The 26941-nt window shown below is 39.0% G+C and overlaps 1 protein-coding gene across 1 annotated transcript in view; it reads left to right on the top strand.

Annotated features, from left to right (window-relative positions):
• Nucleotides 1–26941, top strand: part of pitpnc1a (phosphatidylinositol transfer protein cytoplasmic 1a) — a 94332-nt gene that overhangs the window by 39564 nt on the left and 27827 nt on the right. Inside the window, exon 2 of the mRNA XM_084125264.1 lies at nucleotides 17273–17421. Within this exon, the coding sequence (XP_083981390.1) occupies nucleotides 17273–17421 (149 nt within the window). The remainder of the gene's footprint in view (nucleotides 1–17272; nucleotides 17422–26941) is intronic.

The following is a 26941-nucleotide window of genomic DNA, read 5'->3' as shown; positions in this document are numbered from 1 at the left end:
CCGAAACATTCATGCATTTAAGGATTAACAAGGATGCAATAAATTGATTAAAGGTGACAGTAAAGACATTTAAAATGTTACAAAATCTTTCTATATAAAAAAATGTAATCTTTCTATTCATCAAAATATTCCTGGAAAAAAAAATGGTTTTAATATTCTTGAAGACACTGAAGACTGGATTAATGATGTTGAAAATTCAGCTTTACCAATGCAGGAGTAAATTACATATTATACAATATATATATAATATACATACAATATATTCAAATACAAAACAGTTCTTATAAATTGTATTAATATTTCACAATTGCTGTTTCTTACTGTATTTTTGATTAAAATATTGCCAACTTGGTAAGCAGAAGAGATTTTTAAAAACATAAAAACATCTTTCCGACCTCAGACATTTGAACAATAGTGTATTTCCAAAATAAATTTCCAGTTGTGCACTAAGGGAAAAATGACATCTGCTTAAAATAGTGAAATAATTAAAGTTCCCCTGTGGTGAAAATCAAGTTTTAATGTTGTTTATATGTCTATGTGGAGTTTTTAATATGCTTTAAGATAAACCATGTGCAGATTCATAAGTCGACACCATTGCTGAGTATTTTCTCATTAAAACTGCAGTGAACCAAAGACAGTCTCAAAAACACGGTTTGAAATCGCTGGTGTTTCTGATGTCACAAACTACCTTGTAACCAATCAGATCAACGTGTGATCGTCAACCAGTGGATATCTGAGCTGGAGTGAGTGAGTGGAGGCGGGGCTCATTTGCATATTCATAGAACCGCGGATAATAAATGAGGCAATGGTGTAGAGTTACATTCAAGCTATTTTAAGACAGGAAGACATTTTTAAAGGAAAAAACTTCAATATGCAATTTTGGTGATCAAAGATAAAATTGACTACAGGGGGACTTTAAACAATTCACATTCACAACATCTTGGCTTAATTGTGATTATTGTGATTAATGTGATTTAAAAAAATAAATAATAATATTAAATGTACTACATTACATGAAAATGCACACTGTAAGAAAAAGCCCTGGAAGAAAATGGCGAGTACCTTGTCCGATTTTACAGACATTTCCTTCAACCGCACAACACAACATAATGCAAAGCGTAATTCAAAATACAGCTAAAACACTTCAATAAGGAAATTCTTTCATATTAACACAGTACACTGACTGAGTGTACGGCTTAGTGTGAATGATCCACCTTATGTAACAAACTACTGTCAGATTCAGAGCCTGTTCGAGGCGTCTTGCGCACTCATTGATATGCATAAATGTGCGCGTGTCAGAGGGGGAATGAAAGGGAAGTGTGTCTCGTTTTTTTGTTCTGTGACACCGACAGTCTCCGCAGTGCAAACCTCATACTCTCTCGTCCTTTCACTGAGATGAGAGCGAATACGAGACGATTCTCTTTTAAACAGACGGCAGCAGAAGATCACGTACTCTCATACATCTACTGCATGTCCTGCCAACAGAGAATCTGCACCTTTCCACCTGGATCAGTGCTCATCCATAATCAGCACAAATCAACCATGCAAATCAATAATAAATAATCAGTATGGATTTCATTATCGACTAGTCGGCTCTTTGCGTTCATTATCGATTTAGTGAAAATGCATACCGGGGTCAGAAAATAATGCTTTTATTCAACGAGGATGAATTAAATAGATAAAAAATGAGAGTAAAGACACTTGTAATGTTACAAAGGATTTCTGTTTTTTACATTCTGTTCATCAAAGAATCTGGAAAAAATGTTGTCAAGGTTTCCACAGAAATATTGAGCAGCACAACTGGGGTCTCTTAACCCTTAAATGCATGAATGTTTTGCCAGTCATGATCATTATTACATATTAGGGTATTTAGTGACCCGGATCTATACTGTATCTAACTCAAATGGATCTCTACCTGATGTGATGATATGAAACTCTCCTGAAAATAAAATAAAGCATATTTTGTTACCTTTTGGTTTACCTTTTTATCAGTGTCCTCATCAGATCTCATTTCAGTGCATTCAACATCTGGCTCATATTCGCCATCTCAAACATATTCTCAAAACTATCATTTTCAACATCTTCAAAATCAATATTTTGATCGCTGACGGCTTCTTCACCAGATCCACCATCATGTGTCAGTGACACTAATATTTGATTGTGTTCAGCACTTGCTCTGCAGTAAATCACTGAGTCATTTCAAGTTTTGCTGATGATTCTTCCTATTCTTTTGTTTTCTGCCTGCGGTAACTATGAGCGAAACGTCACTTCATCATTGTGTATCAGACATCGCCACCTTGAAGAATAAAGGTGAATTGCATTCGCACTTGAGTCATTATTGAATGAGGTGGCGTGTAGTAGCTAAATGACGTCCCGGGTACATAAATATTTCTATCGACCTTATTCACATCAGCGCCATCTTTGATTTTTAACGGGAATGAAAACGAGGCTGTGATGGATAGACATACATCTCTTCAGTGGACTGAACTGTTATTTAAGGTGTTTTTGGATTGTTCTGCTGATAAAACACTGTAAAAATATCTTTCCAAAAAATTATCAGTAGACAAAAAACCCCAGGCAACATGAGCTGTGGAAAATTATAAGTGATCTCAGAGCTTTATAAAGCTTTTTACAGCGGATGCCATTGGAAACACGGTAAGTCTATCCCTCACAGCCTCACTTTCATTCCTGTCATGGTGCTGCTCTGAATATGATCTACTGCATGTCAGTGTACATTAGGAAAGGGGATTTATTTAGTAATTTCACAGGATTGGATGGTGAATCTAAAGCCCCTTTTACACAGAGATTCCGGAAAATACACGGATAATGTGTCCCGGGATCGTTTGATTCACACTGCCAGTGATTTTCCGGAATCTGTGAGTGCGTTCACACACATCCCGTAAAGATCCCATAAAAAGACTTGTGACGTCAGGATGTGTTGTAGAAAGGCCAGTCTAATCTTCCGCTACAGCTCTTTCCGTTGTAGTCGTGCACTTGGTGGGTTTTTTACACAGCGTCTGAAGTTTACTAATGATCCGCGCTTTCGATCTAGAGAAACCACGCTTGAGCATTTTTTCGTTCTTTCTTTGTTGATAACAAACACAAACTTTCTTATAAGAGCAACAAAATACCCCTTACGGCATTGGTCCTGGCTTTTGTTCACACAGGGCGCGTTACGGGACTGATCCCGGCAATGTTACTAGGTCCCCATCCCGGCATCAATCCCGGGACGTGTTTGCGTTTATACATAAGGCACTCTAGCAATTTTACTGCAATTTCCCAGGATCAACGCGCTGTGTGAAAGGGGCTTAAGAAAGGAGCGCACTAGAGAACAAACGAAAACTACACTGGAGGTGAAAGGAGATGGAATAGATTGAAAACCAAACTGCCTATTTTCTGCTATCTCACCGTTATCCATTTTGTCCCCTGATGGTGAGGGCTGATATCACAGTGCTTTCTGGGAAAGTACTGTGTGCTCAGGTCTGCAGTGTGTAAAGTGATCATACGGATCACATGCTAAACGTCCCTCAGAGCATCTACCTGGGCTCTTGACAGCGTGATACAGTTGCTATGTATAGTTGCCATGCAACTAGCGTTTAGAATGGAATCGTGTAAGATATGGTTCTCTTTAGTATTCATCGCATTCAAAGGATGTTCTATAGCAATATTTCCTGACATCCCCCATGCTGATAAGACCTGCATAGGTGTGCTTGCTTGCTTGTAGCATGAAGGGTTAGTTCACCCAACAATGAAAATGATGTAATCCTCACCCCCATGTTGTTCCAAATCCATATGATGTTCGTTCCTCTGTAGAACTCAAAAGGAGATGTTTAATACAATGACATAATCTAAGAATGGTCCAACTGGTAATATGACAAAGCCACATGATAGCTTTGTGTGGGGAAACATGCTGAAGTGAAATGTATGTAAATCATCACAAACAAAGGTCATGTGATTTCAGTAGACTTGGCATATAGTGCACATGTCATACATGCATACTATGATGCTTTTGTTTGCTTTTTTGTCCATTTTTATTGGAGCGTTACAGGTTGCATCCCAATTCACTGTCATGGAAAACAGCTGCTAAGCTTCTCCTTTTGTGTTTTTAACAGAAGAAAGAAAGTGTGTGTATTGTGTATTTTATTTTAGCGCAGATTCACCTGTCATTAGGGTGTCAACATGGACAGGTCCTCATTCTTGAAAACCATGAACACAATTACACAAGTTAACGGCGGATACAACCCAAATGGCATTAAATACCGGTTCACTTGCAATGAAGATAAACAGGGTTTGTGTCTGTAATTTTGATTTTGTTAGGCCTATTCCAGTCATGGTTTATTTTTTCTGAAAGGCATTCTTTTTTTTCTTTTTTTTACGTTATTCATTAAAAGTTTCTGTTATAATAAGCAAAACCAGTTGAGAACTACTTTGATAGATGGTTTTCTTTGTCTTATGGACACATTGTGGTCATGAAAGCATGCTGTTACTTGTGTAATTGTGTTCCTCTCTCTCTCTCTTTCTCTCAGAAACGTTCATTAACACGTTTGCTTGCGTCACATTCATGTGCGAACATTGTGCGATATTAACACCCCCAGCCATCCACACACACTTATGGGTCTTTTTTCAGCTTTGGGCACTATTATGTCCCAGGAATTATTATTTTTTTAATTAAAACTAACAGATTCACAACTTTTTGTTATGTGAAGGTCACAATAAGACGGCCCACTGTTTCTTTTATTCATAGACATTGTTTTACCTTTGTCCCAGACTTTCATTCTTAAAATATGAAAATGTATCATATGAATTATTAGGCTACTTAAGTAATCATAAAAAGCAAGTACGTTCCAGCTTCTGTTTATGTTCTCTAATCAATGTTTATATGTGAGTAAAAGCCTAAATTCAATCAGTGCATCATATAAAGTGATCCTGTCTATTTAAGAAAATTTGGACTAAACTACTTGATTCATACGGATTAGTTTTACAATCACTCTATGAACTTTTTGAAGCATCAGAGTAGTAGTTGCATATGAAGGGACAGAAATCTCGATTTCATTAGAAAGATCTTCATATGTGTTCCGAAGATGAATGAAAGTCTTACGTGTTTGTTACGACATGAGGGTGAGTAAATGATGACAGAATTTTCATTTTTCACCGTTTTGTTCCGGAAAATATTCCCATCACTGTTATTTCCATCACAAAATTCAAATAAACACAATACGTTGATTGAGATGCCCTGTAAATGACATTTGCTGGTTCAGAAAAATATGATCGTATTCTCCTGCGACGAATATATATATATGTCCACTGGAGGACACAGTAAAAAAAATAAACTAGTAAGAGTCATCCTGAAAGGAAGTTGCGATAGTCTTTTCTTCCCTATTATGACATATATGAGAGTGAAACGGCTTCTCGAACAAGAACAGATGTAGGGCGGGGCTTTTGTCCATTGGGATTTGACTGAATGGTTGTGGTTTGCTATTGGTGGATCTCATGTGAGTGACAGGTTGCCCCGCCCTCACACCAGTAAACACGTCATGAGAGAAGAGAGGAGCTGCAAGAGGGAGGGGAAGATATTTTGATTTAAAGATTACGTTTATTGCATTATGTCTTTAAAAAAATACGTTTTAAGCGTTTTCTACAGTGCTAATTTCTAAAAGTCCACAGGGCCGAAAGAGCCCATAGCTGAAGAAACGCCCATAAACACACACTCTCGTTCTCCCATCTATTCCCCTGACACTCCATTGACCCGTGTTATATGCTGTGCTAGCGCTGAGGCTGCACTCTCTCCAGCAGTGATGGATGAGGTGGAGATAACAGCAGCCGATGTGCGCAGAACCTCCAATCATTTACCTGACAGTCACTCCACCAGTCCTGGAAAAAGGGCACCTTGCCAGGGTCTCCTCTCTCAGCTCCCCCCCTCCAGTCCCCCATGTTCCTGTATCATCCTGCGTCGTTCTTTCACCCTGCCATCACCATGGGCGCTAATGTTGAATCGCGCTAAGAACACATTGCTCACCCCAAGCTCACGGCAACACGATCAATCACACACGTGCGAACACAGGATGCTGTCTCATAAATACAGCCCCCAATGCTTCCTCTGTCAAACTCCGCCGGTGGGCTTGAATTTGATCTAATCAACACTGAGGTGGCTAGGATATCCTAAATAATCACTGCTGTCGAATTCATTTATTTATTTATTTTTTACCCAGAATGCTTTGGGCTAACAACACCATTTTAAGTGGTTATTAGACCTTGAAACCTCTTGCTTTGACACTTCTACAGAGATGATGATTCTTGTAATAAATGAATGGGGATTAATGCATGATATCTTTTTTTTTTTTTTTTAGCCAGAAAACAAGTCGTCAAAATGGACCCCATTTACTTTCTTTATACATGTTTTCTCCATTGGAGCTGGTCAGGCTGGGAGACCAGAGGATAGATCAGAAGGGAGCATCCCTATGCCATACTAGGCCAGAGCCCTTGAAGTGGGGGCTTTGGAGTGAGCAGGGCGCTTGCGTGTCATAATGAAGCCATTTGGAATGCACTTGGCGAAAGGAGCAATGAAAGACAACTATTTCCTCATTATCTTCACCTGAAATTATACTGTGAAAATGCAGCGCTGCACCCGTCACCCCATTAGCTGTTCTTAGAACAGGAATTTCTTGTATTATTGTTGTTTTTAAAATATGTATTTTGTGTTTGTGTGTGTATTCCTAGCCTGGCAAGCCAGACCTACATCAAGATGTTAGGTCTGGCAACTCACCATTGGCACGGCTCAATCCGAGGGGCGGGATAAACGGTTGTCTCTCAAAATCCCTCTGTACGCAATAGGACAGCGTTACAACCAATCAGAGCAACAAAGAAGGCTAGTTGGTATATTAAACTTTTGCGTATCCAGTCGGCAAAACTCCGAACACATCTTCCTTTTTTAAAAATGACTTAAGTGCTGTTCTTTGCTCTTTTATCAAAAAAAGCTTAACTCCAAGTCCTCCAGAGTCGCGGCCAAAGCCGATTCAAAAGGCCGCTGTTCGCCAGCAGCATCCGCCATTCTTTGTTTTCAAGTAGCAGGGAATTCACCGTCGCAACTCTGTCGTCATTATGTTAAGCCCGCCCCGCCTACTCTATCTATACATGATGTGATTGGCCTGACCTGAGTTTGGTTTTTCCAGCTCAAAAGTCAACGGAGAGTTGCTAGACTACCCTGGCTGCAAAATAAATTTTGCTGCCGCTAGGGTGCGTCTAGATTTTTAGGCTAGTGTATTCCACCATTTGAACTTGCCGTCTCTTCTGTGGACTCTGCAGGTTGTCATATTTAACGCATCTACTATTAAACATCCCTTTGCTAACGGACTTGTGGAAGGGCCCTTGGTAAAGGTTTTTATGATGTCCACTTCCCCAAGTGCCCTTCAAAGGCTCAAAAACACTGTTTGCAATTTGCCCTTTATTTCTTCTGTGGAACCGAAAAGAATATACTGTATTTTGAAGAACATTACTGTTTTTGTTCATACAATGAAAGTCAATGGGGTCCAAAAAAAAAGTCAAAATATCTTTTGTTCTAAAGGTTTGGAACAACATGAGAGTGAGTAAATGATGACAGATCGTTCAGTTTATGGTGAACTATCCCCCTAAACCAAAGGTCTAACAGAAATATGCAACCCGATATTATTAGGAAAACTGTTTTATTCATACGATTCATAAGATTTTTAGATCCACCCCTAAACCCTCAGTGGGGTTTAAGCAGATTGTACAAAAAATAGCTAATGAGATTGTACGAACTTGTTTGAATTCACAACCAAAACTTAAATTGGTTGCAAATTTCCACAAGAGTGTGTTTTGAAACATTACGTCTATTCAATAGACTGCAAATGTTGAAGATTTCCATGTTAAAAAAAGTACCATGGCATCATGAAAATAGCAAGTTTTTTCCCCCAGATATGCATGGTAAAGTACTTTGGGTTGTTATGTAAATACCATGGTCAGGGCTACTGAAAAGGAGGGGATGGTGTTGGACTGGAACAATTACATATTTTATACCAATTATACACACTTGCTTACTGGCTCTCTGACCATGGTACAGGAATATGGTATTCATTATGTATTCTATATATATCTAATGTCATGGTACCTCTACAGTATATCATAGAGCTTGTTTTGGCACATGTACAGCATGTTCCTTGCGTGGGTTGATAAGAAACTGTTTTGCTCTTTGTTCTGATTGAGCTTTCTAGAAGAACAGTTGCTGTTTGATTAGCCCCCCTTCATCTGATAGAGGCTGCTTAGCATTGTTAAATAAACGGTTCGCATCTCTCTGGGTGGTTAAGTGTGAGGTATCGGTTTAAAATCAAAGTGTTCTCTCTCCTTGGAAAGGAGAGCACAATTATCGCCCAGGCAGCAATGGCTCCGGTAAACGGTGTTTGTTTCTTCTTTAATAACAGAGCCTGAGGTTTTTTGTGAAATGCTTGTCAATGTCAGCTAAATTCATGGGTCTGGTGCGGTCTTAAAAGTTAAAATTCTGTCATTCATCCAACATCATGTCGCTCCAAACTCATTCTGCTTTGTTTTCCATTGAGATGTCGGGCAGAGCATCTAGAGTGCTTTTTTCCCCTTTATTAACGGAAACTAAGACCGTTATGATCCAGAAATACCAAAAAGCAACATGAAAGGGGTCCATTCAAGTTATGCACTATATTTCACCTCTTCAGAGGGGAACAGAATCTGGAAAGATTCAAACTTTGGATGCCCTAAGTGTTATTGCAGCACATGACAGAAAACAAAACAATGAAGTCATTTATAAAAAATAAAAAAAAATAAACAAAAAATCAGAAATTCAACCGACACATGGATTACTTATTAATACAGTAGTTTTCTCAGCACATAAAAATGGTATACGAGCATCTAAAAAAAAAAAGAATTTACACCGATCAGCTCTAAAGTGGAATTCATTTACAACTATTTAGTTGTTTTTAGTTTGGTTTTAATCCCAGAGATTGCAAAAAATGTATACATTTCGGTTACACTTTATTTTAAAGTGTCATTGTTACAGTGTAATTATACATTTAAGTACTGAGTAATATTAATTAGCTACATGTACTTACTATAGGGTTAGGGTAGGATTTGGTTGAGGGCTAGTTGCATGTAATTATGCATAATTTACTGTTATTACTATGGTAAGTACATATAACATGTAGCAAAGACACTGTAAAATAAAGTGTTACCGCGGTTTGTTATTATAGACCGCTGGAGTGCTTGAAGTTGTTCTCGTCAAGAAGATCACAGTTCCTTTCCCGTTCTCCATGGGCACAAAATCCCTTAAGCTTTCTAATTAGTAGTGAATGGGCAGAATGTAAATGTGGAGTGCTGCCGCTCGAGGTTTAATGATATAGTGGAGTCTGAGGAGTATTGTGTAGATAATGGCTCTACAGTCATCTGTGACCATTGCTCGCCTACTCTCCACAGCCTGTTGCCCGAGATACAGTCACTCACTTTGTCTTCTCAATAGTGCTTTCTTAGACAATACATCGAGGAAGGCTTTTCTAAAGTGTTTGTATTCAAGTGCCTCTGCACATTGTGTGTGTGTGTGTTGTTTCAATCGGACAGGCAATCGAGAGAAAGTTCTTCAGTCACTAGGCGTGTTTCCATTACAGATTTGCGCAAAACTTTTGCGATTATTTTTTTATATCGATTAAAAAACTATTGCGACATGACGGCGTTTCCATTAACCGATGTTATGCGACTAAAACGTCATTTTTCCTCTCGCGATAAGTCATTCCAAAAATCATGGTGACGGACGTTGGTTTACATATATCACAGCCACGTACCGCACTAGACATTATTATTATTATTAATGGAAGGAAACAACATAGGCGTGTTATCCAAGCATTAATGGCAAGGAAAGACCCTTGTACTATGAGCGGCACATATGAGGTGTTTCTGGGTTTTTCTCCCTCATTTCTGCTCCAAGGTCTTGATTGTGGCATTTCTTTGAGGTTTAGAATCCAGTATTTCTGTCATTCTTTTGTCTTTTATTAAAGTGGAATAAGCAGTTTTGCGAAATATTCCTTTTTCAAATTGCCTGAAAAACCACCTCATGCGAGCGTAAAAACTTTTTTGCGATAAATGGGAGTTTTTGCGAAATTGACGTATTTTCAATTCGCAATTTCAATTTGCGCAATTTGAAGGGTAATGGAAACGCGGCTAATTACCCTTCAAATTGCGCAAATTGAAATTGCGAATTGAAAATACGCTTGATGAAAACGTGTAATTTTTGCAAAAACTCCCATTTATCGCAAAAAAGTTTTTACGCTCGCATGAGGTGGTTTTTCAGGCAATTCGAAAAAGGAATATTTCGCAAAACTGCAATGGAAACGCATTTATACGCATTTTGCACATTTACAGGTCACCTGATGTAGATGACGTGGTGCGTTTGGACAGAAGACGATATAGAGTTCTTTATTAAATTCATATAAGACAAAATAATTACAGGAATACTGGATTCTAAACCTCAAATAAATGCCACAATCAAGACCTCGAAGCAGATATGAGGGAGAAACACCCAGAAACACCTCATATGTGCCGCTCACAAGTATAAGGGTCGTTTCTTACCATTAATGCTTGGAAAACACACATACATCTCCTTCGATTAATAATAATGGCCAGTGCAGTGGCTGGGATTAGTAGGCTACATAAACCTACCAACGTCCGTTGCCATGGTTTTTTGAATGATTTTACTTATCGCGAGAGGAAAAAAAAAAAATTTAGTCGCATAACATCGGTTAATGGAAACGCTGTCATTTCGCAATAGTTTTTTGTCGATATTTAGAAAAAAATCGCAAAAGTTTTGCGCAAATCTGTAATGGAAACGTGGGCTACTGAGGTTGCAGATATTCAGTTACAGCTGTTGTTGACACACACTGTAGTCAGTTCACTACAGCACACGGACCTCTCTGTGCTCGTGATTTGAAGTCTTTCTTCAGTGTGCCCGAGAGAGGTTTTTCAGCATCAACAAAACCACAGTTTTCTCTCCCCAACACAATCAGGGCTGCCCTCAAGAGCTCTCGAAGAGCAGCCTTGACTGCACAATCTAATGACTCGCCATTAAGTAACTCTGTTCCCATGAAACACAGGCACTCCCGCAGGTAACGGAGTGCTGCTGTGGGTGATACTAAAAAACGGGAAAAAAAAGACTCAAGTTTGCTATCAAAGAAGATCAAGCAGTTGCCTGGGGGATGCGCAAAGCACACACTTCTCTATCCCTGCCTCATTTATTTATTTTTAAAATGTCATTTCACCACCGCCACTTAATGCACTCTCATGCAGTCCGCCCGTCCTCTCATCTCTCCTCACGCCTGTCCGTCACACACAAAGTGAAAGTGGCAGCGATGAATTATTCACCGCCACTTGAACTCCATAGCTGCTCTTGTTCTCTCGCTTTTTCTGCCGCTTTAATTGGGTTTCACAGGATAACAATGAGGACAATATCTCATTAATCAAACAAAGGGCCCTGGTGTTTTTGAAAAAAGCTCAGATGAATGGAGGTGAAGGTGAGCATGGCATGCTTCAGGGGAGAGAGGAGATTAAACTGATAGTTGTGTGTAGCACACGGGGGTCGCATTAGGCATCCAATTTGAATGTTTGAAGTGTAATTTCTTCTGTAAGAGGAATCATGGCTGGTCGTGAAATGCTGGGTATCTACTAGGATAGTGGTTCTCAACGGGGGCGTTCAGAGAACAACGGGGGGCCGTTGGAAGCAAGATTTCTGAAAGGGTTCATGGGGAGTGTTCTCGAGTTTACACCAAAGATCCAGGCAAGACAGGATTAAACATGTAATTGCTTGCAAAATAATTGCCTACAACATTCTAAAATCTGCCAGTTTAATGCGACATGTAAGCTATGTATTGTTTCTTTTGCAACGACTCTATTATTTTTTTCTTTTGCAACGACTCTATTATATATAAACTCGCCGCCAGAGTGAATGGGAACATGATTTATTGAAAACATTTAAACATATATACAGTGAGGAAAATAAGTATTTGAACACCCTGCTATTTTGCAAGTTCTCCCACTTGGAAATCATGGAGGGGTCTGAAATTGTCATCGTAGGTGCATGTCCACTGTGAGAGACATAATCTAAAAAAAAAAAATCCAGAAATCACAATATATGATTTTTTAACTATTTATTTGTATGATACAGCTGCAAATAAGTATTTGAACACCTGTCTATCAGCTAGAATTCTGACCCTCAAAGACCTGTTAGTCTGGCTTTAAAATGTCCACCTCCACTCCATTTATTATCCTAAATTAGATGCACCTGTTTGAGGTCGTTAGCTGCATAAAGACACCTGTCCACCCCATACAATCAGTAAGAATCCAACTACTAACATGGCCAAGACCAAAGAGCTGTCCAAAGACACTAGAGACAAAATTGTACACCTCCACAAGGCTGGAAAGGGCTACGGGGAAATTGCCAAGCAGCTTGGTGAAAAAAGGTCCACTGTTGGAGCAATCATTAGAAAATGGAAGAAGCTAAACATGACTGTCAATCTCCCTCGGACTGGGGCTCCATGCAAGATCTCACCTCGTGGGGTCTCAATGATCCTAAGAAAGGTGAGAAATCAGCCCAGAACTACACGGGAGGAGCTGGTCAATGACCTGAAAAGAGCTGGGACCACCGTTTCCAAGGTTACTGTTGGTAATACACTAAGACGTCATGGTTTGAAATCATGCATGGCATGGAAGGTTCCCCTGCTTAAACCAGCACATGTCAAGGCCCGTCTTAAGTTTGCCAATGACCATTTGGATGATCCAGAGGAGTCATGGGAGAAAGTCATGTGGTCAGATGAGACCAAAATAGAACTTTTTGGTCATAATTCCACTAAACGTGTTTGGAGGAAGAAGAATGATGAGTACCATCCCAAGAACACCATCCCTACTGTGAAGCATGGGGGTGGTAGCATCATGCTTTGGGGGTGTTTTTCTGCACATGGGACAGGGCGACTGCACTGTATTAAGGAGAGGATGACCGGGGCCATGTATTGCGAGATTTTGGGGAACAACCTCCTTCCCTCAGTTAGAGCATTGAAGATGGGTCGAGGCTGGGTCTTCCAACATGACAATGACCCGAAGCACACAGCCAGGATAACCAAGGAGTGGTTCAGTAAGAAGCATATCAAGGTTCTGGCGTGGCCTAGCCAGTCTCCAGACCTAAACCCAATAGAGAATCTTTGGAGGGAGCTCAAACTCTGTGTTTCTCAGCGACAGCCCAGAAACCTGACTGATCTAGAGAAGATCTGTGTGGAGGAGTGGGCCAAAATCCCTCCTGCAGTGTGTGCAAACCTGGTGAAAAACTACAGGAAACGTTTGACCTCTGTAATTGCAAACAAAGGCTACTGTACCAAATATTAACATTGATTTTCTCAGGTGTTCAAATACTTATTTGCATATAAATAGTTAAAAAAATCATACATTGTGATTTCTGGATTTTTTTTTTAAGATTATGTCTCTCACAGTGGACATGCACCTACGATGACAATTTCAGACCCCTCCATGATTTCTAAGTGGGAGAACTTGCAAAATAGCAGGGTGTTCAAATACTTATTTTCCTCACTGTATATATGTTGAAATGTTTTCAATAAATCATGTTCCCATTCACTCTGGCGGCGAGTTTTAAAACTAATTAAACTAAACTCTATTTATAAGGTAAAACTTTTACATTTTTAGGCATTAACTAATGCCAAAATGTTTTCTTTGTTCCAAGTAATTTACTTGTCAGGCATTATTGTTAACTCACAAGACCGTAAGGAGAAAATGACAATTTGATGGATAATTTAAATATATTCTGTAATCACATTTTGGTAATGTATTATTTCTGCCGATTTTCAAATGGATAAAGAAAAAAGAAAAAAAAAACTGCCAAAATGTATTGTGTGTTAAATATATAGGCCTACTATTTATTTTGTTTTATTTAACATTTTTACATTTAACATGAATATTCAAACATTTAACATAAAACAAGAATTGCACAACAATTTTAAATGTCTACTCATTTGTCCATTTTAAAATGGTTTATTCATGTACATTTTAATGTTTTAATTAAATTGATTTATGCTATTCCGTCAAAGAAATCAGTTTCTGATACGTTTGCTGATACTTCCTCGTCATCATGTCATGGAGAGCGCAGTTCATGGTAAGGGACCTGGATAATGGATAGGGGGTTGAGTACCACTGTACTAGGATAAGAGCAACTTAAAGGTGAAGTGTCTAATTTTTTATAAAAATGTTAAAATACTTGTTCCTATCCTAGCTTATTGTGAATAGATAACTACAAGCAAGCATTTTGTAGATCTCTTTCCATAAGAAAAAAGCAATGTGGCTCTGGTTTTTCTATAATGGTTTCAAAACATTGCTCTGTTTGTTTAACCCGTCATAGCAGCTCACCCAATGATGTGAGTTTGTAGTGAGACTGACTGACCAATGACAGGTGAGGGGTGTGTTTAGGAAACTTGTTTGGGAACAGTCATTATTTTTGTAATTCAAAGACTTTTGAATTTACACACTTGGTCTGTCTTAGCTTTTTCTATCTCTCTATAAGTTAACGAAATTGTGTGCAAAAAACTATTTTGTGTTTGTAGTTTGTGTTTGTGTTTGTAGCCACTTTCTGTTGGTCAACAGATCGAAGGACTTGAACGACTTGAACATGATGGGAAATCTTTTACCCTTGCGGGAATTTCCCACTGGTGTGGATTCCTATTAAAATGACTGGATTTCGCTCGAGAACATTTGCTGAACGTAAATGTGAAAAAGTTCTAGACGATTTTTACCCATCCTTTAGTTCTAAATAGGTTCAGGGTTAGTACCTAGTTATTACAGTTACTGTGATCACTATAATAAGTGCATAGTAAGTACATGTGGAGCAGGATTGTAAAATAAAGTGCTACCAAATGTCATGATCATGTAAACTTGGATTTTAGTGCATTAATATATATATATATTTTTTTTTGTGCTATTTTATTCTACAAACTGAGGTTCAAGTACAAGATGGGCCACATAAACTGCACAAATACATCAGGCTAAAAATATTTTGAATGTTCTTTTGATATCGAATACATTTTAAAGCTCCTTTTATATACATATAGTAGCACTAAAGGAAAAGACACACACTGACTGTTTTTACCCGGCCTGAAGGCTTTAAAATGAGAAATACGTCATTCCTGATAATTGACCTATAAATATAAGCGCATGAGCCTGCAGGGCTGTGGTCATACTCCGCATGTATGACTGGCTTGATAAGGATCATTGCGTGTCTCCAGTGAGGCAGTAGATGCAGAAAGCTGAGCAGACGCCCGAGGCTTGTTCTGTTCATACAGATAAGCAGCTGTCACAGCTGTCATACTCTCCAAAACTTATGATACTGCATGCTGTATCAGGCAGAGAATAACCCTCGTGATTGTGAGGCTGCGCTAAACTTCCAGTGACTTGTGAAACGGGCTGGAACTTGTTCCCGTGATGGACCGAAGGCTATTTCTAATCTTAATCTGGTCCACATTACAGGTTATTTTGGCAATTAACAGGAGACAATGTTACTTATAAAGTGGCCAAAGTTGTGTGACATTTAGGAGTGGATGGATCTGAAATTGTATCTATAACTTGATGTAACTTTATAAGTGTGCTTAAAGTCTGCAACTAAGATATACATAACAATAGTAAAGAAAAGTAGTTCACAAGTGAAATGGCTTTATAACTAGAAAAAAATGTGGGTCGAGACTGGATTTAGTTTATTTAGAGTTGACTGGATTATGGAAAATGGGCATTGCAAACAAAAGAGACGACCAGCATGAATTCCAGTGGTTGGCTTATGCTGGTCTAGCTGGTGAAGCTGGCTGACAGCGTACTCTTGCTGGTTACGAGTCCTCCTGGGGTGAAAATATTTTTTTTTAATGTTGTTTATATGTCTATGTGGTGTTTTTAATATGCTTTAAGACAAACCATGTGCAAATTCATAAGTCGACACCATTGCTGAGTATTTTCTCCTTAAAACTGCAGTGAACCAAAGACAGTCTCAAAAACACGGTTTGAAATCGCTGGTGTTTCTGACGTCACAAACTACCTTGTAACCAATCAGATCAACGTGTGATCGTCAACCAGTGGATCTCTGAGCTGGTGTGAGTGAGTGGAGGCGGGGCTCATTTGCATATTCATAGAACCGTGTATACTAAATGAGGCAAGGGTGTAGAGTTACATTCAAGCTATAAGAACAAAATTATGAACCAATTGCAGACAAAAGGTCTATTCACACCGAGAGTGAAATGAAGAAATGCTCTGATTCATTCACACTCTGACCATGTCTGCGCTATTTCTATCCAGAAGTTATGACCCATAGAAATGTTTTTGTACTTGTTTAACTAGAGTTGCCCCTCACACAAGCATTCATTAGCAGTGCCGTATGTTGTTGTTGTTGACGTCTCCAGTAGTTTTTTGTATATATATATTTTTTGTTGAAAGATTGAATATTGGCTGGATATTCAGTATGTTGTTAAACAACAATATGGTCCATTGAACACACTGTACTTCTATCCATCACAGCCTTATATTCATTCCTGTCAAAAAATGATTGTGACGTTAAGGTCTATTGTGGAGAATCAAAGTCCCTTTCAAGGAAAGTCTGTTCACTTGGCAGCCATATTTGAAGGCAGTTGCTGTAATGCGAAGATTAGTGATTGGCTCTTATATTTAGAAGGCGGGACTTCCCGCCATATTGCGCTTTACACTTTCTCCCATTCATAAATGAGTGTACCGTCTTGGTGTATCTGAAGTCTTATGCAACACAGAAGTAAGCTCTGCAATTTTGCGAGACTTTTGATTCACTAGCCGCTGTTGGTAAATGACTAGAAGAATAGCAAAGTGCAGTAATCGGTAAAACTATTTGTGCTACAAACCAGTGGGTTTATAACCATGACAATACATTAAAATAATATGGTAAGAAATACCAGTTTGCAATATTAAGCAGCATAGCGAAATGTTTTTGTATAGCTAACACTGGAAGCGAAGACTCAATTCAATTTACAAATCGCCATGCCCACATTAAAAATGAGGTGGATACATAGTTAGAAAAATACAGTGCTGATGATCATGACATTTACAGTATGATAGTTATTTTACACTCCATGCATAGGCGTAAAAACCTTTACTACTTTGGGCTTAATTTGTGGTTCAAATATTTCATGTTTTACTTGACTTGAACATGGAGGTCCTGACTGTTTTGTGTCTGTGTCTCTAGTACAGGATTGGCCAGCTGTACATGATCAGCAAGCACAGCCACGAGCAGAGCGAGAGAGGAGAGGGAGTGGAGGTGGTGCAGAACGAACCCTACGAGGACCCCACCTACGGCGCCGGACAATTCACTGAGAAACGCATTTATCTCAACAAGTGAGTAGAAATTGTCATCAGATGCTTGTCAAGCCAAAGCATGAGTTGTTGGTGCATGAGGTCAAGGTGTGTGATGCACTATTTTAGTCAGTCAACACATATGTTACACGTTAAAAAAAAAACATTGCTAAACCGTAACATGCATGTCGGCTATCAGCATAAGGTCCACTTTGCAGAATGTTCTGGCCAAGATCCAATATATAAACATGCATGTGTAACGACAAACTGTTGCTTTACTTGACATTTTGTAGGTTTAGATCTGATAAACTGGCATCCAACAAAGTGGCAGCTCATTCAGATAATGACAGTCTTTTTTCAGAAATTAATGCAAATTATTTGTGATGAGAGTCTGCTTTTACTGCATGAACTGGGTGGATGTCCAAGGCTTCTAATGCAAGAGTGATCTCTCTATTAACTATCTATTAAGTGAGCCAGTGCTGTTAGCTGCATTACATACATCGTTCTGCTGCCAGACGAAGTGAGGCCAGCGTCAACCCTGCAGTCATGAGATGATGTATGTTATTGTGTGATTTGTTCATCACTTAACGCAGAAAAGCACCAGATCTGAGCCACTTTTGAATGTAAAATAGGTCTGTAGATTGTACAGGATGACATTTTATATACCGGTTGAAGTCAAGATTAGTGAATCAGTGAAATCTTACTGGCCCCAAACAGTAGTACACTGGTCTTATTATGCATTATTCATCAGTACATTTAATTTATTCAAATATTGTCATACAATATATTCCATATTTCACTATTCTTAAACGTACAGTATGGGATTTTTTCTCCACTAGGGGTCGCTAACCTATTTACAATAACAAAGGCGTAGTTTGATGACGCAACATTTGCTAAGAATTATGGATCTTGTCGTCAACGTCAAGCCGACCGATCTAATAATGTTTATGGATGACTGAATACATAGATGCTTTTATCATGACTGTGATATGAAGCAGTTCGGGATTGCTAAGAGACGGCTATCAGCTCCAAACGCGACGCGAGTCCCGCGGATATAAAATGAATATGGACACTTCATTCTACTGAACTACACGCAGAATTACTACTCACAGGTCAGTTTATTAGACAAATTAAACTTGTGAGGTAACGTAGCGCTGTTTCACTTGGTCTAACATTACACTAGCACACTAAACTGCATTTGAATGTGTTGAAATGTATGTGTTAGTCTGTCTGTATGAGACTAGCAGTAAACTAGATCAACATTAGAATAATATACAGATCATATTCTGACATTTTATCATTGTTGAACTATATAACATTGATTCGTTTTATGTAAATGTGCTCACCTGTTTAATAAAGTACATGTAGGAGCGGTCGAAGTCTCGGACGTGGAGCTCTCGTTTATATACTGTTTATGGGAGCTCTCAGCATCTCGAAAACACCGCGCTGATATTGATTCTCGTTTTAGTTCTCCTTTTTTATCCAAAGTCTGCTTGCCATTGTCCATAATGTTTGAACGAAACAACAACAGCGTGCAGATAGACATTGCGAACTACAGTTGTCCACGTCTGTCGCCTTGGTTACTATCAGAGGGCTCTGGTTCATAACTCTGGTTACCATGGCAGCACGAGCGGAAACCAGGGACAATGCGGATATGACGCCATTGACTGCGACAAAACGGAAATAAAGAAACGTGCCGTGTCTTCGAATTAAATTAAAATTTCTCCTGGTTTGAAAGTTGTTGAAAACAGTCGGGATAATGTAAGTACACAACTAAAAAAAATATATAACATAGATATAGTGATTTTTGCTATTTTTAAAGCAAAAAAGTTACATATTGTGCCTTTAAGTATTTAACAGCTGCCATCACCTATACTAATGTTTACCATTAGACAAACAGTTATTTAGCTTCAATTCAGGTCTTGTCATTTCCCAATGGATAATTTTTTTTTCTACTTTTAATATAATTTGGAAACCAGTCACTGATGTAAAATGGGTTGCAAATGCCTTTTCAGACCTACTATCAGATCTACTATTGACTAATTTCTCTTTTTTCCCTGTTGTCTGTTTTCTTTTTTCTTTTTTATAGATGTCTTTTAGTACATTGGCATTGAGCCTCAGTCGGGGTCAATGCAGTGCACCGGAGATCCTCAGTTCATTCTCACTGAGAGAGCAGTCTCTAAGCGGCTGCTAGTTTAACAAGAATAAGTAAGGACATGACTAGGGACCCAAACACTTTCCCAGAAATAGCCAGCAATCGGGTTGACAGGACACAGTCCCCCCAGGACTCTGGCCATTCTGGGCACTGATAAATCAGTCGCTCATGCAGATGTGTTTTTGGAGAAACGTTTTATTGAGCTGAGACATCAGTCCCCCTGGAACCAGCTTGATTAAATTGTTCCTCTAAGGGTCATGATTGGCTGAGAGGTGGCCATGACATCACTTCTAACCGGTTCGGATCATGGGCAAAAGCTTGGAGGGATTTTGGGCTTCTGTGAAGCTTTAGTGAAGCTCTAAATGCTTTTATCACCTCCACTTTTCATGCTTGGTCATTTCTTTCCCTCACTAATAAATTCAATCAGACCTGTAGTTCTGCTCTATACTCTAAAGATTTTGGCTGTTCACAAAATCACTCAATTCAGATATTGTAACCAGAAATATTTGAAGAAAAATCTACCTTGGCTTCTAAGCCCCTTTCACACAAAGATTCCCCCAAACACACTGATAATATGTCCCAGAATTTGTCCCGGGATCATTTGATTTTGGTTCATTTACACTGCCAGTGATTTTTCCGGAATCTGTGTTTGCGTTCACACACATCCCGTAAAGATCCCGTAAAGACACATGACATCAATGTGTCATGTAATATCTGCATCGTCTTAAGTTTACTTATGATCTGCAATTTCTATCTCGATAAACCAGGCTTGTGCATTTTTGGATATAAATTATCATGTTAAAATTAAAGCATCACGTACCATTTCACTAAGCTGGCGAACGATCTCAGCTTCAGCATCATCACTATGGCACAGCCCTTTATGGCATTGATTCTGCCTGGGATCGATGCCGGACTCAATCCCGGGATGTATTTGCGTTTACACAGACGGCACTCTGGCAATTTTATGGTAATTTTCCGGGATCAACACGCTGTGTGAAAGGGGCTTAACTGAAATAAGTACCAAATATACATAGAAAAAAAACAAAGTATAGCTATATAGAGACATTTAAAAGAAAACTAATAAAAATGTCAAAAGCATCTCCCAATGCATAAAATAAGGCCCTGACCTACAGTTTTTTTTTTCTACTTGAATATCATTTGAAAATGTCACAGAAGAAAAATTGGTTGCAAATGCCTTTTCATGTTGACTTTTACCTACTATTTGTTAATCTCCCTCTTTTCACTGTTCTAGGATGATTTTATGTGTGTGTGTATATACAGTTGCAAATCCGGTTTATTGGCAAAATGTACAGACTTTCAACTGTTTGCAATGAAGAAATCAAACAAACGTAATTGAAATTGCTCAACACAACAAGTGTTTCAAGTGATTTCCCCAAATTCAATGAAAATGCAACTTAATGACTTGCGCAGTTTCAAAATTATTCAACCCTCTGAATATAATCCCTCACAACAGCACAAATCTGCAAAACAGGCATTGTCTCGAGCACACCTTGTGCAACTAATCAAGGGCTTCATTAGTTGCACCAGGTGTGCTTGAGCTAGAACTCCAAGACATACACCACTATTGACCGAAAAGCATGGAACTTTTCATCCCTATGGATCAGCGGTATGTCTTGGAGGAAGAAGAATGAAGCATATGCTGAAAAGAACACTCTGGCTACAGTTAATCATGTTGTGGCTCAGTGATGCTCTGCGGCTGCTTTGCATCCTCTGGCAATGGAAACCTGCAGCATGTGGAAGGTAAGATGGATTAATTGAAGTATCGGGAAATCCTAGGAAAAAAACATCATGCCGTCAGTGAGGAAGCTGAAGCTTGGGCATCATTGGACCTTCCAACAGGACAATGATCCCAAGCATACCTCAAATTCCACCAAGGCTTGGTTGCAGAAGAAGTCCTGGAAGATTCTACAGTGGTCATCATCGTCACCTGGCTTGAACCCCATTGAAAATCTCTGGTGGGATTTGAAGAAGGTGGTTGCAGCACACAAACCCAAGAATATTACTGATCTGGAGGTCATTACTCATGAGGAATGGGCTCAGATTCCTCAGAAACCCTGCCAAGAGCTGCTGTCTGGTTATACATCTCGTTTGCAGCAGGTCAGAACAGCAAAAGGGTTTTCTACTAAGTAATGAAGATGCTTGCCATGAAGGGGTTGAATCATTTTGAGATTGTTGAAGTCATTAAAAGCTGAATTTTTATTTTTTTTGTTGAATTTGGGGAAACCACTTGAAAGATTTGTTGTGTTGAGCCATTTTAATTACTTTTGTTTGATTTTGTTAATTGCAAACAGCTTTGTGTCTTTAAAGTCTGTAAATTTTGCCAATAAACCTGATTTGCAAGGGGGGTTGAATAATTTCGAATCTGTATATATTTGACTTTGACAAACGTGAATTTAAAACATAATATGGATTCATGTTTACAGACAGTATCCTCTGTTCTACGCTTTTCAGAATCAGACTCGGGCTCGGAGTGATATGGTAAAACTGACGACATTATTAACTGTCTTTTATAATTGCTTTGGAAGCTGAGGCTCACGATTATGGTAATTTATTTCTACTTGAATAAATTATTGTCGATTATACACGCTTTTGAGGTGTTCGGCCAATCACAACACACTGGGTCAGCTGGCCAATCAGAGCACACTGCGCTTTTTTGGATGGAGGGGCTTTGTATAAATCGACGCACTTTAGAAAGACTGGACATAAAGGAGCCACAATAATGTACAGTATGTGAAACTATTCTATTACACCAAATACAAAAAAATAATGATCTTTGAAAATAGCATCATATGGCCCCTTTAAACAGACTGTCTGAAGATCTGATTTTCTTTTTCCTGTTCAGACCGTGTCACTTTTGCCAGCACGTCCACACTAGTTGTCATAGTAATGAGGCAAACTTGCGTAGGTTCAGCATGCATGATACTTTAGCAATGCATGTTCCGCCACTGATTGTTTTTCATTAGGACCGTATCCAAATCTGACAAGGGTGTAATGCCAAGTAGTGTACCTCAGTTAAGCAAGAGAGCATTGACTGGTAAGAATGTGTCCTTGGGACTTTTCAAAAGGACAGTTATAGCTTTGCAACTTCAAGTTGTTTATGAAGTGAAGCATTTGACATGATCTGTGGTCTTTTTCACCCTTAACATGTCTATTAAGACACACTCCATTCCTGTTGTTATCTACCCCTCCCGTTATGGAGGAAAAACTTCTAATCAACCTGAGACACATTACCAAAAATCAGATTTCAGACCATTTTTGAAGTCGGTTTGGATCAGGTAAATTGTATTTCGTGCTCCGACTACAAAAAAACAGAGTTTGATTGGCCTGCTTGTGTGAACATGGGTTTAAAGTGCCCCTATTATGCTATTTTAAAGGTTCTTTGTTTTGTTTTAGAGTCTCTTACAATAGGTTTACATGCACCCAAGAAAAAAAAAAACACTTTCATTTTCTCATAATATAGATTTCAGCATCACCTCTTTTCTCACGGTGTCTGAAACAGTTCAATAAAGGATTCAGTCTCTCTAAATCCATTCTTTCCGAGAGCCTACTCTGCTCTGATTGGTCAGATGACCCAGTCTGTTGTGATTGGTTTACTCTGCTCTGATTGGTCAGATGGCCCAGTCTGTTGTGATTGGTCTACTCTGCTATGATTGGTCAGATGACCCAGTCTGTTGTGATTGGTCTACTCTGATCTGATTGGTCAGATGCCCCAGTCTGTTGTGATCGGTCTACTTTGTTCTGATTGGTCAGATGGCCCAGTCTGTTGTGATTTGGTCTACTCTGATCTGATTGGTCAGATGACCCAGTCTGTTGTGATTGGTCTACTCTGATCTGATTGGTCAGATGGCCCAGTCTGTTGTGATCGGTCTACTTTGTTCTGATTGGTCAGATGGCCCAGTCTGTTGTGATTTGGTCTACTCTGATCTGATTGGTCAGATGACCCAGTCTGTTGTGATTGGTCTACTCTGATCTGATTGGTCAGATGGCCCATGTTGTGATCGGTCTACTTTGTTCTGATTGGTCAGATGGCCCAGTCTGTTTTGATTGGTCTACTCTGCTCTGATTGGTCAAATGGTGTCTTCTCAGATTGGTCAAAACAGCGTCTTCTCAGCATGTCAACGACACCAACCAAACTGTTCTAGACCTCAGCTAAAACTACAGTGTTTGAGGGTCAATGTAGACGTTGTTCGCGGGCAGCCAATGAAGACCATAGCCTGGCATTATGCAAATTTGTTACAAACTTGCTTCGGTTCAGCAGGAAATAAGACTGCAGTCCTGACCACTCATTTCAGGCGGTTCAGATTTGGTTATTTCTTTTGGGAGACTATAACTCCATTTATCTGCGCTTTGATCTTTGAAACTTTGAACCTTTTCCATTCACAAACAGCTATATTACACACTACATGAAAGGTCTTATCTGAAAAAGCATAATAGGAGCACCCAGTGAGACAGAGACAAATATTTTTTTTGTTCAGTGGTGTTTTAATTACACACCAATTAAAAACAAGCTTCAAACCTTTGACTCAGTGTCTGAGGCTCAGACTAAAATTAGTTCAAGTGCTTCAGTAGCTCAACATTTGCTTAATAAAAAATGACTCGCAATTTTTTTATCATTTCAACATTTATTTTAGTGTATACAAATGTTTGGAATAAGAGCTGTCCCTAGTTCAATGGGTTTTATTTTTATTTTACAAGCCTAAAATATCCTTTTTTACAGTAGGATAACTACAGTCGCAGTTACAACAAACAGATTAAAAATAATTCCCTCTCAAAATCCCCTTCATCTCGTGTGAACTCCAGATGATAAACTAAAGATAAATCAAGACTTAAAGGAGATAAAAGACATGATGAGGAGGAATAGTCCAAATGGATCACACATGAGACCAAAAAAGACAGAAGGAAGAGCGAAAATAAGAGCGAGCGTGTGGGGAGGTTGAGATTTGCGTGGGATGGGAGACGGCTGAGCTCCCGCCTTTATAGCACGTGTATAATTTGAGATTTGCCTGTGGGAAGCTGTACCTGCGTCTTCGCCCACAGTCCACCTGCTTTTGCGCTTGTGCGTGCCATGCCACTCACTCAAGCTGGAGCCGTAGTACAAGACTTCACAGACGAAATCTAGAACATGTTTTGATTCACTTCAGACTGAAGTGTTTAAAAAGTGGATGGGTTTATTCATTTTTGAATGGATGGAAACAAACAAATCCACCAGATACTTGTAAAAGAATGGGGTTTAGTTCAAGTGAAGTGGTGTGTGGATATCCGAGAGTTGGTGTAGGCTCGTTTTTGAATTTTCATTTTAAAAGCCCTCAGGATGAAGCTTCCCTCAGGTTCACATCACAGATGTGCCGAGTCATGCGCCAGCGAAATCTGCAAGGCCTGCATAAAACCTTCCTTTATTCCCGCTGCTCAAGCTTTTAGGACTGGCACCCGTCCCAGTTTCATCCACTCTGCATCTGGTTTATTTAGGACGCAACTGCGGAAGGGCATGAGAAGAACTTCATCTCCATTGGCTTATTTCATCAAGATGTAAATGTATCATGCTTCCCCAACACAACATTGATTATATTGGCTTTACCGTCGCATCCAGCACAAATAAGATTAAGTTAAGAATACAAATTGTGTTGTTATTTACTCACCCTGGATACTGTACATGCTTTGGGGGAGGGAATACTGACTTAAATTACACTCAATATGACAAGTACTGCATAACAATCCTTCAATAATTTCTTCTTTTGTGTTCCATGGACAAAATGGCATACAGATTTGTATTGACATGAGGGTGAGTAAATAATGACAGAATTTTAATTTTAGTAAATCACAGCCACTGATTATTGAGACACGGGACACAAGATGTTCCACAATTTTACTTGCCAATTTTATTGTATTGACAATTTTACCAAGTTTATAAACAACAACACTCCCACACTAAACTGCTGTTAACATAAATTTGCGGTTTTATTTTTTGGGCGGATTTTAGGCGACAAGCACACTAGGTGCTGGAACCCTCTTTTTGTGTTTTTATTTTGTTTTGGGTTTTTTTTTACCTAAAAGTGTCTGGGCGTCAGATACTGTAATGTGCAGAGCCATAATCAAATGATCCCAAATCCCAAATGTCACCCACTACTGAGGCAACGATTGCACAGTCTATTAAAATAGCATTGCTATTATAAATGTTTACTTTTTTTCTTGTATCTCATGGGAACCTTGATTGAAATCCTTGAGTTTTGCCAAATCTATTGGTTGTCAAATAACTGCCCAAATTATTGCCGCTTGCAGGCTTTACTTTCCTTTTTCTTTTTCTTTTTTTTTTTTACTATATTATATCAGTGTAACTTATGGTTTGAGAACAGTTGGTGTTATAGCCTAATCTTTTTTTTATTTGAATCTTACTTTTAATATAAAGTTTGAAGTGAATTGTTCACATGAATATTGATTGAGTTCAACAATGTCACAAAATCTCTTATTATATCATTTTTATATAATGGACTGTTTGCACTGAGCTTCATGATGTACTTCCGACTTTATACATCTCGCTAGTTTCCAGTGTTTACAATGTGCCGTTGTTCCTGAAACCCATTTTAAAATGAGTGTTTGGAAGAAGATTTTACAGTCCTTTAAAAGTTAGCAATGTCGGGCTGTTTTTTAGTTTTTCAGTGTGTTCTGCACCGTTGGCTCTAGTCGGACGCTGTCTGGGTTTTTTGGGCCGATTCAGCATGTTGAATAGGCATCGGGCCGTCGGTGAGAGAGAGAACTGTGATTGGCTGTTCAGCTTAACGAACGAGAATAAAAGCCAAAGTGATGAAAGCGAGATGTTGGAATGCATCTTTATGTATTCTCAGTTCATTCTTAAAGTAGAAGGTTTGATTCTTCCTTAGCATGTGTAATACATATTTGACATGTATAGCTGGCTCAGATAGTGTGATAGCAAGGATTTTTTTGGGGGGGAAAACTGGAAGCGGTTTGTTGAATATCTGAACTTGTTTGCCAAATTTAATCCAAAACAAACTATGTGTTGCACTACTGTTCCGTGTCTTGTCCCGTATCTCGAGAATCATTGAAGATTTCAGATCTCTCCAGTGACTGATTATCAGTCAAACTCACCATTCTCACTCACATCCGTCTATTAGGACTGAGTGACTGATTGAAGACCGTTTTTGCAGCTGCTCTTAAGGAGATTTTGGCAGCGATTAAAGAAACCTGATCTCAGACAGAATGAAAGTGCATCTTCGTCCCTGAGCGTCCATCAGCGCTTCCTCACTGCAGCTATTAGTCTGTCATTACCCCTGTTATTGCAGCGGGGGGGGCGGGCTGTTTGGCACTGGCGCAGTGAGCTGGCACTCTCTAGTTTCTTCTCAATACTTATCCTTCCTGTTTTTGTCTCTTTCA

This window comes from Abramis brama (assembly GCF_963993115.1).
Source record: "Abramis brama genome assembly, chromosome: 1".
NCBI lineage: Eukaryota > Metazoa > Chordata > Actinopteri > Cypriniformes > Leuciscidae > Abramis > Abramis brama.
The sequence above is the reverse complement of the archived record's forward strand: the minus strand, read 5'-3'. Positions and strand labels throughout refer to the sequence as shown.